The 14639-nt window shown below is 34.3% G+C and overlaps 1 protein-coding gene across 2 annotated transcripts in view; it reads left to right on the top strand.

Annotated features, from left to right (window-relative positions):
• The window catches only part of ANKRD7 (ankyrin repeat domain 7), a 28412-nt gene that overhangs the window by 12733 nt on the left and 1040 nt on the right, over nucleotides 1-14639 (top strand). For both annotated transcript variants that reach the window (XM_063726149.1, XM_024249851.3), the window contains exons 2-6: nucleotides 8102-8216; nucleotides 8372-8545; nucleotides 9725-9831; nucleotides 10484-10621; nucleotides 13615-13700. In XM_063726149.1, coding sequence (XP_063582219.1) covers nucleotides 8102-8216; nucleotides 8372-8545; nucleotides 9725-9831; nucleotides 10484-10621; nucleotides 13615-13663 — 583 coding nt within the window. In that variant the 3' untranslated portion in view covers nucleotides 13664-13700. The remainder of the gene's footprint in view (nucleotides 1-8101; nucleotides 8217-8371; nucleotides 8546-9724; nucleotides 9832-10483; nucleotides 10622-13614; nucleotides 13701-14639) is intronic.

A 14639-nucleotide genomic window follows, 5' to 3' on the forward strand; every position in this document is an offset into this window, starting at 1 on the left:
AATCTAAAGTGAGTTTCTCATAGAGAGCATATACACTTAACCCTTGAACAACGTAGGGGTTGGGGTGGGGAGCCAACCCCCTGTGAAGTAAAAATTTGCTAATAACCTTTGACTCCCCCAGAACTTAACTATAAATAGCCTACTATTGATTGGAAGTGTTACCAACAGCATAAACAGTTAACATATATTTTGTATGTGATATGTATTATCCACTGTATTCTTACAATAAAGTTAGCAAAAGAAAAGAAAATGTTATTAGGAAAATTATAAGGAAGAGAAAATATAATTACTATTAAGTTAAAGTGGATCATCATAAAGTTCTTCGTCCTGTTTTCTTCACATTGAGTAGATGGAGGAGGAGGAAGAAGAGGGGTTGATCATAGTGTCTCTGGTATTTTTTGGTAGTAAATGATAAAATAGACTGATATCTACATATATTTTATGCATTCATGGCATACGTAACCTTTTTTAATTTTTCAATATTTTTAGGCTACATGTTTCATCTGCAAGTTTTTTCAAATTGTTGCAAATTTCCAAAATTTTTCTAATATAGCTATTGAAAAAAATCTGTGTATAAGTGAACCTACACAGTTCAAACACCTGCTGTTCAAGGGTCAACTGTAGTTGCATCTTGTGTTTTATCTATTCAGCCACTGTTTGATTACAGAGCTTAATCTATGTACATTTAAAGTATTTATAGATAGGGAAAGTTTTACTATTGCTATTTTGTTAGCTTTCATGTTACTATTATAGTTCCTTTGTCTTTTTCTTACTGTCTTCCTTTGTATTTTCTTGATTTTTTGCTTTGATATTGATGTGCTTTGGTTCCTTTCTCTCTTTTTTGTGTAACTTCTACAGATTTTTTTTTGTGGTTACTTTGGGACTTACATAAAATAGCTCACAGCAGTTTATTTTAAGTTGCTAACAATTGAAGTTCAATAGCATATAAAAATTCTAAATTTTATCTCCCCCCAAACTTTGTTGTTGTCATAATTAACATGTATTCATATTGTTTATGGGGAAGCTGGGGTGCTGGCAGGCCACCCCCTTTGCTCTCTTGGGTAAAGCTGGGAGCTAGTGGGTCTCTTTCTGATCATATGGCACTGTGTTGGAGGCAGGATCTTCAGCAAGAGGGTGTTCTGAATCTCTCTATTAGTTCTAGTGCCTCTGGTTTTGTATTCTCTCAGGGTGCAGGAGACTTTCAATTAGTTTCTGAGTTTTCACAAAGGGAGTTTGTCCTTATGCTGTTGCTGAATTGGTGTGTTTGTTGTGAGGAAGGGTAATTCAGGGTTTCCTACTCTGTCATATTGCTGACATCACTCTGGTTAATCTTTTTAATGTGGATCACTTACGAAAAATTTCCTCAATTACATAATATCTTCAAACAAACCCATTAACAACCACTTGCTGTGAAAATTAATACATATTAAGAAACAAAGTTAGGTGTTTGGCATTAGTAACAGTAAATATGTACTATCTGTGGCTGCCTTAAAATATTTTTGGGAGTTTTCAAGTCGTAGGGTATGAAAAGCATCATCTTTCATCACAGTTGGGTAAGTGAAAACTATACGGTTAGGAAAAGGATTTGTATTTAGCTTACTGGTAGTATTATGTCTTTTTTTTTTTTTTTTTTTTAACAAAAAGTGTTGTCCAATCTTCTAGATGGCTTTTATCCTACACCACTCCACTGAATGACTTTATAAGGTAATCGATAACTTCAATGTGACTTCATTCAGGGGTCAGTTTTTAGTCTTACCTTGCTGGCATGTCAGCAAAGTATTTTATTTGCCATATCAGTGGTATTTGAAATATTGTCTTTCAGAACACTGGGGCCATCTGGCATTTCTCCTAATTCTGTGGACACTTCTTTTGAGACTCCTTTGCTGGTTTCTCTTCATCTTCCTGACTTGTAAACACTTAAGGAATTCCACCAGAAATGATTCTCTCTCTACTTTTATCTTCACTCTCCTGGTGAAGAGAGATTAGCTTTAAATATATATATTCCAGTGCCTTCCAACTTTTAATCTCCAGCCAACCAGACCTCTTGGCTGCCTATATTTATACTTGGATATATAATATTCACTGGTGTGCTAATAAATGTTTAATAACAGGCCCTTAATGGGTAGGGGAGGGAAAGAGGGAAAACCCTGATTCATACGGTTTGTAAATTGTGGCCAATTTTAAGCTACCAATGTGATATCAACTGGCTTGCAAAATTCCTGAAAATTTAAGAGTTATCTTGTAAGAACCACTAGCTCCATCACATCACTACTTAGCTTTCTCAGACTGAGGTCTCAAACATTCCCAAACTAAGATCCTGTTATTCTACTTCTGACCTGCCTTTTCTTTTTCAATAAATGCCAAATGTTGTCTTTCAATTGCTTAAGGCTGAAATTTTAGAATATTTTTGATTCCTCTAATTCCTTCACGTCCATTTGATTAAACAGCAAATCTTGTTGGCTCCTCCTTCAAAATAAATCTAACATCCAAGCATTTCTTGCCACCATTATAAGTAACTTACTACCATAGTCAAAGCCACCATTATGTCTTAACTAGAATTACTACAGTGGCCACTTAACTACACTTTTCCCTTTTCAGCTTATTCTCAACACAGCAGTCAGAATGATCCTGTGTGATGTATGTCAAATGATATTATTCCTTATTTTCATAACTTCCAATCACTTCCCATATTACTAGGGGTAAAAGCCAGATCCATCCAGTGTCTCATACAACCCTATATGATCTTCATCTTCACCCTGTTACTTGTCTGATCTTACCTCCTACAACTCCTCCTTTCATTCATTTACCTCCAGCTACGCTGGCCTTCTTACTGTTCCACAGAAATGCAAGACATGCTTTTAGGGTTTTTGGACTTGCTGGTCCCTCTGCCTGGGGTGCTTTTCCCTCAGATAGTCATATGACTTGCTCTTTCACTTCCTTTAGGTGTTATTCAACTGTTACCTTACTAGTGAGGCCTTCCCTGGCTACTCTTTACCTACAGTTGTACCCTTTCTCCTCACTGACATTTCCTACCCTTCTTCCCTGCTTTTCTCTTTAGAACTTAGTATTGTCTGATGTACTCTTTATCTTTTAAATTGTTTGTTGTTTACCTCTTCTACTAACATGTATGATTTATAAAAGCAGGTATTTGCATATGTTTTGTTTGCTTATATATCCTCATCACCTAGAACCCTGCCTAGCCATAGTGAGGGCTTAATATTTTTAAAATAAATGAATGAAAGGATGAATACATACATACATACACATATAAATAGGATAACTTAAAGATACTATTCAGCAATAAATGCAATGAATTATGGATATATGCAAAAATATGGGTGAATCTTGAAAGTGTCATGCTAACTGAAAGAAACCAGACACAAATGACTCCATTTACATGAAATTCTAGAAAAGGTAAAAGCACTGTAGCATACAGGAAACAACAAAAAAAGAAAACTACAGTCCAGTATTCCTGATGAACAAAAATCATCAACAAAATACTAGCAAACCAAATCCAGCAGCACATCAAAAAGATAATTCAACACAATCAAGTGGGTTTTACTCCAGGTATACAAGGATGGTTCAACATATGCAAATCAATAAATGTGATTCACCACATAAACAGAATTAAAAGCAAAAACCAGATGATCATCTCAATAGCTGCAGGAAAAACATTGATAAAATCCAACATCCCTTCATGATAAAAACCCTCAACAAACTAGGCATCAAAGGAACATACCTCAAAATAATAAGGAACATCTATGACAAACACACAGCCAACATCATACTGAATGTGGAAAAGTTGAAAGCATTCCTCCTAAGAACTGAAATAAGACAAAGATGTCTGCTCTCACCACTCCTATCCAACATAGTACTGGAAGTCCTAGCCAGAAAAATCAGGCAAAAGAAGTAAAAGGCATCCAAATTGACAAAGAGGATATGAAATTATCTCTATCACATGGACATAAAGGTGGAAATAATAGACATTAGGGACTCCAAATGGGGGAATGGTGGGATGGGCATGAGAGTTGAAAAACTACCTATTAGATGCTATGTTCACTATTTGGATAATGAGTTCAGCAGAAGCACAGCATTATGCAAGATACCCATGTAACAAACCTGCATATGTACACCCCGAATCTAAAAAAAAAGGATAGTGACATAATGTAAATTAATAGTTACCAGTGGTTTTAGATATGGGGGGAGGGGAAAGAATTGACTGTGAAGAATTGACTGTAAATTGACTAGTCAAAATTCATAAAATTGTACACTTTCTTATAAATTACACCTTGATAAAGCTGAATGAAAAAAACTCAAACTGTATAGTTCTGTTTGAACGTGTGTGTGTGTGTAGAGAGAGATACTGAAAATGAGAAAGATAAAATATTAAAGGACATATACTTAAATTGCTATTTCCGAGAGAGATGAAATGTGGGCAGAGGAAAGTAGATAGAGTGAGATGGTCATTGGGAACTATTTGTTTTGTTTGAATTTTTAATAAAGTAAATTACAATGTTTTATCAAATGTTTCACAGACTCATTTTGGAAGCACTGTGCTTATGGTCTCTGAAACCTCATGTAAGCATATGTGCATATTAATGGCCTAATGGAAGTAATATTTTTAGATATGTTTTCTGGTAAAAAAAAGATACTGAAAATTGGAATTTCTGGTAAAAAAGAAAAAAAGGGACAGGGGAAATAGCATAAGCAGATCGTTCAGGAAGCCATAGTGGCCTAGTAGGAAAAACATTGTTCTGAGAGTCAAGATCTGAGTTTGAGGCCTTCTCTACATCTGTATGATGCAGAGATACCTTCAGTCTCATCTTTCAAACTAGAGCTACTACTCAATTAGTGGTTTTTAAACAAAGATCTGCAAAGCTCTGTTGCAGGCATCTTATTAAATCAGAATAGCTCCCTGTTAATGTGCTCTGCATAGTTAGCTTCTATTTTTGTTTTTATTTCAAGAGCACTGTGCCTAATAAGTTTGAAAATGAATTGGACATGTTTAATATCTCTCCTGCTATAAAATCACTTTTATGGTTTTTAATAAAAAAGCCCTTAAGATCTATACATAACTTGGTGAGTGGAGGCCCAATTCTAAATTAATACCTTCAAGCATACTACTCAAACCTAGATTACATCGAAAGTGCCCAGCCTAGAGATGAAAATAAAAGACCTAGTGTGAGTTAGCTTCCTTGGTTACTTCTCCTTCACTCACCCTGAACTCTTAAGTTATCAAGAGCCCAAGAATGTCACTTAAAAAGGGCATTCTCATGATGAGACTCAATTGAAGGCTACAGCTATGCCCTGGCCCTGTACTCTGTCTAGCAGGTAACACTTTTCACTTCAGCTTTCAAAGTAATCTTTCAGCCTTGACACTCATCTGAGTCATCCCTTTTGCTAAAGTTCAGTTTGAGATTTCTGGTATCTGATCATTCATCACCTGTCCACAGTCTATGCTGACAATTTTTCCATCGATATATGAGAGTGAGTCTGGGAGAAAATAGAACTTGAATGAAACAAAATGACATCGGTTAGCCTGAAAACCTAGAAACCAGTACTAAGCTTCACAGGAATTTAGATTTCTGGTTAGATTAAGTACCATGAGTTAAGAAGTAACAATATAAACTAAAGTCTTAAATTGGGAGTATAATGTATTCATGAAAGTTAAGGATTTTTGACAAATGGAATAATATTGATTTTATAATGTTTCTCTAAGATATCTGTAAATATACTTTTTGCATTCAACTCTTTCAAAAAATAGAATGGCCTTTGTTTTTGACATTAAGTGGAAAAGCATTCCTATTGGCCTCGAAGCATTTACATTATATGTGTAAACATATAGATAAGTGGCCACGGCAAAATTTTATTTTTTGCTGCTTGCTCCAGTTGTGAACTCTAAAATTTAAGGACACTTAAATCTAAAATTTAAAATAAAATGAATGTAAATGTTAAATCTGTATGTTTTTAAAACATTTTGGTTTTTTTTTAAACTAAGATGACTGCTTTAAAAGTATGTCAAATATTCTAAGTAAAAATCTTCTTTGCAAGATTGACGGTTTGAGTGAATATTGTGAACTTTTTAATGTTTTTGCATGCTGAAAGCTAGATTAGTTCTTGTTTTCAAATTTTGTATAAATGACCCCTGGCTGTATTGTTCAATACCTCCTTTGAAAGTGGAATCTTTCATGGCTATTTTATTTTATTGAATTTGTGGCTGATTTCCTAATTTCTTGGAGCTTAATATGAGCCATGAAATTTTTTTATGAGATTTGTTACTGAAGGTTTTAGATTCAGTTGGTGGAAGAGCGAGGTATACAGCAGGGTGCAGCAGCCATTTGTGGAGGACCTATTGGGAATCCATTTACTTTCTCTTAGTAAGAGCAGTGTGTGTGTGTGTGTGTGTGTGTGTGTGTGTGTGTGTGTAATTTTATGTATTTATTTTAAATTAGGTAAAAAATTGGAGTTGGAGGGAGAGGCAGATCTAAAAATTGGGTGGAAACCACCAAAGTTCCTTGGAACTAAATTCTCAAGATATGTGTAATAGCAGATGAAGGAGACACATCAAAATGTTTGCCAGGATTTGCTATCTACTGCAAGGGCTTATCTTTGGTGGGCTTAAAGCTATTTAGCCCTGTGTTATGTTTGTATTGAGGGCTCTGAAAACTCCTATTACATAAGGAATTTCACCCTTAAGCCAAATTATAAATGTGAACAGAAAGCTTAATCAGTGCTTCGTATCAGGATTACTGAGAAATTAGTCATCAGAAATTTGCTTGGTAAAGATGGAATCACAATAAAGTAAGGTGGATAGTTTTGAGGGAAACATAATTTAGACCATGTTGTTTGATGAATCATTTTTGTCCTACAACAAAGTACTTCTTTGTTCGTTCCTTAAATTCAGATTGTCTTTTCCATGAAGTATGTTAATTAATTATGGATAACTTCTGGTTTTATTCTGTTATGTTAGCTGACTGTCCTCTTCCTGACTGTGGTCTCTCTTTAGCTAAATAATAATATAATTGGTTAAAATTTGGCTTTTTATATTGTAGTCGTATTACAGTCTTGCCTTCCAGAGATTACGTTCAGCTAAACTTAATTAGAATTTTAGCTTTCTCCAATTTTTTTGAACTGTTTTTATATTTTCTTGGTTTATTGCCAGAGATGATAAGTTATTGTGTATAGGTTTTGTTTATCTTTTTGAAAATTACGTTATTTTTAAGCAGTTATCTTATTTTTGAGGTTCACCTTTTTGCTACTCCTGTGTGTCAATAGCAGGTCTATTTAGGTACCCGTAGAATACTTCTGAGGAGCTAAAGTGAAACAAGGAAAATATATTTAAGTTTCCTGTTTGGAACATGGATTATTTATATGTGGCCTTGGTATTATAAAATTGTCTAAAAACAAGGCTATAATGATATCACCTTAGAAGTAGATAAATGTTTATTGAGGGCCAGTTCAGGCTAAAAACTGCAAAATTTAAATGGATCTAATTAGTCTTCTGTCATAATTCATGAATGTGTGTCTGGTTTCAGGTAGGCTACCTAGAATAGGGTTCTTTAGAAGTAGAAATTAGTGTACTAACTTAAAATAGGGTTAATATCTACAACTTAGAGAGTACTTAGGCATTCACCTTTTACTTCTCAGAAACAAATGCCAACTTTAATCACTGAGTAAATAAAGAAAAACACACAATTAGGTATAGCATGTCATTGATTAAGTAATATACTTTCCTCCTGTTACCTATTAGATGTATTTCAGGTTTTAAATATAATTTCTAAATTTTATTGTGATACCTAACTTTATTATCTTTTCCAAGGCCCAGACATCATTTTGGTATTTTTTTAAAAATCTATTTTCATCTCATTATAGTTAAGTTTTCCTTGAAGTGAAATCAGTTTAATATTTAATCTTCAACACACTTGCGCAGCCCTGAAAGTTCAATAAAATGTAATTGTAATTAATGTACATTTGTTTAAATAGAAATATGTGCATGAAGCAAGTACCTTACCAATGTACAATCTGGCTTGTTTTGGGTAAAACAAGTAACTTCTCAAACGAAGACTTATCTCTAACTTTGTGTTTTGTTTTATTGACATAGAACACCTTTGCACCTAGCCTGTGCTAATGGACATACAGATGTTGTACTTTTCCTAATTGAGCAACAATGCAAAATAAATGTCCAGGATAGTGAAAACAAATCCCCATTGATTAAGGTATGCCATAATTTTTCTTTTTCAATTGGAATGTGTTTGAGTTCTCCTAGTTAACTTTTGTTGATTTTTCATGTTTTAAAACATAGTATCAAACATTAATTTATCATATCCCAGGCAATAAATTGGTTACTCATCTACTCTTGTTGCATTAACAGGCAGTACAGTGTCAAAATGAGGATTGTGCTACTATTCTTCTAAACTGTGGTGCTGACCCAGATCTGAGGGATATTCGTTATAATACTGCTCTTCACTATGCTGTTTGTGGTCAAAGTTTGTCATTAGTTGAAAAACTGCTTGAATACGAAGCTGATATTGAAGCAAAAAATAAGGTAGTTTTCTATTAAAGAAAAAAATCCTATATTTTAGAAGGCAACTGAAGAGCATATTTCAGATAATTCATCTATGTTGAAATATATGTTATATAAAGCATGAATTTTCCAAACTAAAATTGGGGAGAAAGAGAAGAGATTATCAAAAACTGATAAAATTTTTCTTTTCTTAAAGTCTTTCTTTATTTTATTGCAGATTGTAATCCTGACCTCCAAAGAAACACTATATTTAACAACTATAATTGTTTAACAGGCCATAACAAATGAGGAATATTTAATTCTCTTATAACTGGGTATTGATAAAAATCATAAAACCCACCTTTTTTCTATTTTATTGATATACTCATGAATAATAATAACAGGGTTGAAATAGCAAATGACACAATATTAAAATTAATCTAACTCTTCTATTGAGGCATTATGAATAGCCGATGAATTTTTTTAAAAAGCGTATTGAGCCGGGCATGGTGGCTCACGCCTGTAATCCCAGCACTTTAGGAGGTCGAGGCGGGTGGATCACGAGGTCAGGAGATCGAGACCATCCTGGCTAACGCGGTGAAACCCCGTCTCTACTAAAAATACAAAAAATTAGCTGGGCGTCGTGGCGGGCGCCTGTAGTCCCAGCTGCTCAGGAGGCTGAGGCCGGAGAATGGCGTGAACCCAGGAGGCGGGGCTTGCAGTGAGCTAAGATCGCGCCACTGCACTCCAGCCTGGGAAACAGAGCAAGACTCTGTCTCAAAAAAAAAAAAAAAAAAAGCGTATAAAAAGCGTATTGATACTTTACTGATATTTTGTCCACATGACAGCCAAAATAAGTGCCAGCCTTGGAAGTTTAAATGAAACCCAATGGAAATCTGAATGTGACAATATTATGAAATGTGAATTGATGGTATGCAATGCTTACATTAAATGCTAGGTGCTCATCACTTACTTATTCTAGGCTGCTCTTACCTACAATTTGAATTAAGCCTAAAGCAGAAACTTTAATTTTTTTGTCTGGCTCAACCCTGATTTGTTTTCTTGGTCTTTGAAATCACATTCTTTTATGTATTAAAATCTTTTAAGAGTTAAAGTGTATATTCAGAAGTTCTTATGCACACATATTTTAAGTTGAACTTAAATCTAAAGAGCATGAAAATTTGCTACAATGTTTTAATCATTTTTAAATAATTTTTTCAGGATGGGTATACTCCACTATTAGTTGCCGTTATTAACAATGATCCAAAAATGGTAAAATTTCTTCTGGAGAAAGGGGCTGATGTGAATGCTTCAGATAACTATCAAAGGTATAATTAATAAATAAGATAGCACATAACTAGAGCTACCTAATAGGATTATGTGTGTGTGTATGTACGTGTGTGTGTGTGTGTGTGTGTGTGTGTGTCCACAAAACACAATATATATGATATTGGGAAAATATAGAACCATAAGACCCGTAGGATGTATGCTCACATGCCTTTGGACAGATTACCTAAACTTTCAGGATTTATTTTTCCTTTTGTAAAATCAAACAGTTGGGCCAGGTATTAATTGGTTATTATTATTATTTATTTATCATTTATTATTAGAATTTAACATTAGACTCTTACATAGATGACCAACTGTTGTAGTTAAATGGGGTCAGGGGACCCAAAGTCCCAAGACACATTCCTTCATGGGATTTTGAGACATATTTTTGAAAACACTAGGCTTCCAGGAAGAAGAGATTGAAAATGATTGAGCTAGCTGCTTCCTAGGTACTGTTCATGTTTAGACTCCATGATATGATCTGTGACTGGCACACTTTTTTGAGCAGATCTGCTGTACTTTTTACATTGTTGCCTTGACTCTTTCTGATAGAGGTCCTGCATTTGAGTAGTAAATTGAGAAGACTGAATTTTTAAAATTAGGCGTGTTTAAGATCTTTACATGGGCATTCATTTCTATCTCTTGCTCCAGAACAGCCCTTATTCTTGCTGTCAGTGGTGAACCAGCATGTTTAGTAAAGCTTCTTCTTCAGCAAGGTGTGGAATTATATTACGAAGGTATTTGTGGATTCACAGCTGAGGAATATGTTTATTTCCATGGTTTTACCGTGTAAGTGATACTGCATGTCTTTTAACAACTGTATGGGGTTTGATTATAAGGATCAAAGCCTAAGCCCCAAAGTACAAGGCTGGAATAGGCTCAACAGTAGGGGTAACCACATACAAATCTGAGCAGGGATTCTTGATTTTCTCTGTTTGTGGGTTCAATCAATATAAGGGCTACAGATGGGCTGAATATGCAAATAAACTACCAGAGGCAGGAGCATTGGAAGTGTGCCAGGACAGGGATTTAGACACTTGTAACATAGCCATTAATAAAACATATAGGTGATAGAGTTGGACAAAAGATGATTCATTCACACAAAGCCTTTCATTGCCTTTAGATGTTATTAATATATGGATTGTATTCATGTTTTGAATATTATTGTTAACATTTCATTAGCTAACCTTAGTTCGATAAGTGTTCAGAATTCTAAAGTACACTCTATTTACACCCAAAAGAAAAACTATTTTCGTATGAATACAAAGTTCTGATTTTTAATAGTTAATGAGAAAATTAGATACGATGTACAAAAATTTAATTTATAGCTTATGAATTTAACTTATAGATAATTTGTAGCTAACTTAATTTATAGCTTAATGAAGTTAAATAACATACAAGATATTTTCTCTATAATTTTAAGAGCAATTTAAAATTATAAGTAGATATTTTTTTCAGTTTTTATTATTCTTCTTCCACTGCTTTATTCACATTTTAGGAATACTTTTTAATCATTAATTCCATATGAAAAGCATAGGTGGGAGGGAAGAAAAATAATCACATATACATACAGATGTTTAGTCTTAATTTAACTTTAGACACAAAAGAATTTTTATTCTATTAAATGCATGAACCATAATTGAATAAATATAATACTTTCATCTTTGTAATACAGAACATGTGTACTTTGTTTTACTTTGGTTTAAGCAGATGATATGCATAAAATCTTAAATGAAATAAACATGTAAATTATTGGTGAACATCCAAACTATAAAAGGATTCTTCACTCTACAAAAGGGATCCCTAATGTTTCTTTTATGTATGATTTTTTTCCATCACTTAAAAAGCTTAGGTATATGAAACTAGAAGACGCATGTATCTGTTTAGTAATGTATCTATTGGTCAAAAACAAAACTTGTATATTTAAAATACTTATTTACATATATGTAAGCAAGTCTCATGAAGGCATTATTGGATAGTTTGATGAGAAGGAAATCTTACAATCTTCCTTTATCTCCCCCAAATGGCTTTTAGAACAGAAAATTCTTTTTGTAGATTGCTCCATCATTAATTTTAAAATACAAACATATTGACCATGAAGTTTTTGTCCTCTTAATAGATTCATATTTTCAATGTCGAAAATTGTAAGAGAATTACATTTTTTTCTTTTTTTTCAAAGAGGTGAAAGGGAAGAAAAGCAACTTCTTATGATTAAGCAATTACCTCTAGGATGTGGAAATGATCAGCATTTAATAAAAATTGCAAGTGACTCTTCAAAACTACAATCTAATTTCCCTTGTCCTTTCACAGTATTTGCCCCTTTTTTGCAGTTGGGAACTAAGCTTTCTGTAATTGTGACTTTTGTTGCTCAAGTAGCTGTTGCCTATGTAACGTACTTAAGCATGTGCTGCTTCATAACATCATTTGTTGGCTCTCTATGTAGAATCTACATAGATTCTATGGCTTAGTAAAGTGGAAGCATAGACAATATTCCTCATAGTTTCAAAAAATTAGTGAAACACTTCCAAATGAAGGAATTATATTTAAGTATTTATTTTATGGTTAGCCATAACCCATGCATTTCTTCATTTCTCTCATTAAAATTCAGAAGCCATATGGCTCTTTTCTGTCATGGAGCAAAAGTATATTCATCACTGGATGTGTTTCAGTCCCTGACTGAGTTAGTTGTCTTCACTTTGTTAATTTACTATTAAACCTGAGAGTTGTGGGCTGAATTTCCCCCTAAAATTCACACGTGAAAGCCGTGGCCTAGTACCTGTGAATGTGACCATTTTTGGAGATAGAGCCTTTAAAGGGGTGATTAAGTTAAAGTGAGGCCATTAGGGTTGGCCCTAATTTAATTTCTAACCTGGGTCCTTATTAAAAGGGGAGGTTAGAACATGCAGAGAGACACAGGGGCGCTCATGCTCAGAGGGATGACTTATATGAAAAGGCCAGTCATCTAAAGGGCAGTCACCTAAAGCAGGTGTCCCTAACCCCTGGGCCATGGGTCTGTGGCCTGTTAGGAACCGGGCAGCACAGCAGGAGGTGAGCCGCAGGCCAGCAAGCAATGCCGCCTGAGCTCCGCCTCGTGTCAGATAAGCAGAGGCATTGGGTTCTCATAGGAGCACGAACCCTCTTGTGAACCACTTTGCAAAGGATCTAGTTTGTGGTCTCCTTATGAGACTCTAACTAGTGCTTGATGATATCAGGTGGAACAGTTTCATCCTGAAACACCCCTGTCCCCCAACTTCTGTGGAAAAATTGCCTTCCACAACGTCAGTCCCTGGTGCCATAAAGGTTGGGGATCACTAATCTAAAGAACAGTTATCTAAAAGGCAAATAAATGCCTGGGACAGATTTTCCCTTAAGGACCTCAGAGAAAGCCTACCCCACTGGCAACTCAATAAATGTGCAAACGACAGAACCATGAGAAAATTAGTTTTCTGTTTAAGCTGCCCCATTTGTGGTGTTTTGTTATGGCACCTCTAGCAAATGAATACACCAACTATAAATTAAAGCCATTTTTGCTATCTTGATAGTGGCTTTTAAAAAAATCATATTTGTGATAGCAGGAAGAAAAGAGGTGCCAGAGAATGCGAGTACGTGAAATAAAAGTGGTGTCTGTTGACAGAGTTGGCTCAAGAGGAAGCTTGTCCTCAAGTGTGTTACATTCTTGGGGCAGCATTGGCTGGTGTCTAAGGTTTTGATTTGATACTTATATGTTAGGAATTAAATTTCTATGCATGCTGGCATTCACACATAATTTCCTTTATGGATAGATACCCACAATTCACTGCGAGCTATGGAAAGAAGAAACATGCTAAATAGACACCTTATTCTTGGCACTACATGTGACTAAAGGAAGGTAAGATTGCTAACTGGATTAGTATTTTTTTCTTGTTGCTTTTTATTTGTTAATTTTTTAGGAAAGGAAACAACTTTCTTAAGTAACATTTAATTTTAAAATGGAAATTTTGTATTATTTTGAAATGTCAAATATTTTTAAGAACTATTCTTAAGAATATTTGTGATTAAAATATTCTGACACTGTGTTGGCTGAAAATGTAAAGATGTAATGTAAAAATATGCTTGATGATTAAGATTTTTTAACGCATTGTCTCATGTCTAGCTATAAAAAACAAAATTTTTGCACATATATATTTTAATAGATGAAAAACTATCATAAAAATTTTAATTTTATTGTAAAAATACATTAAATAAGCACTGTTGATAGTAGTTAATATAAGATATACCAAATAATTATATAAAATTTTAAAGAAAGTAACAATATTTGTAAAGAATTGAATTTGCTGTGCATCAACTAAAATAAAATTTTGTTATTCATTTTCAAGAATATATAGTTATTTAGGTCTGTAAAAATTAGCTTTTATTGACAAGTATGTTTTACACTGACTTGTTTTGTTGGATGAGAGAAAAACTTTTAGAACTCTCTTCTGTACTCACTAGCAAGCAGACTCCTGCACTACAATTCACCCCCAGTGTAAAGTGGAAGAAAATAAAAAGGACATAGAAGGAGTGTGGAGGCAATAGAAGATCATATAAATTCGCAACTATTCAAGCCCTCTCCATCCCCCATCCCCACAAATCTATAGTGATAATGCTTACAACAATGTTTGGTCCTATCAATTCCAGGTGAATAAACTTAAGGGAGAATTTCTCTGAATTACCTTTTCTTTTTTTTTCTGTTTTTGAGGTGGAGTCTCACTCTGTCACCCAGGCCAGAGTGCAGTGATGCAATCTCAGCTCACTGCAATTTCTGCCTCCCGGGTTCAAGCGATTTTCC

Source organism: Pongo abelii, chromosome 6 (assembly GCF_028885655.2).
Source record: "Pongo abelii isolate AG06213 chromosome 6, NHGRI_mPonAbe1-v2.0_pri, whole genome shotgun sequence".
Lineage (NCBI taxonomy): Eukaryota > Metazoa > Chordata > Mammalia > Primates > Hominidae > Pongo > Pongo abelii.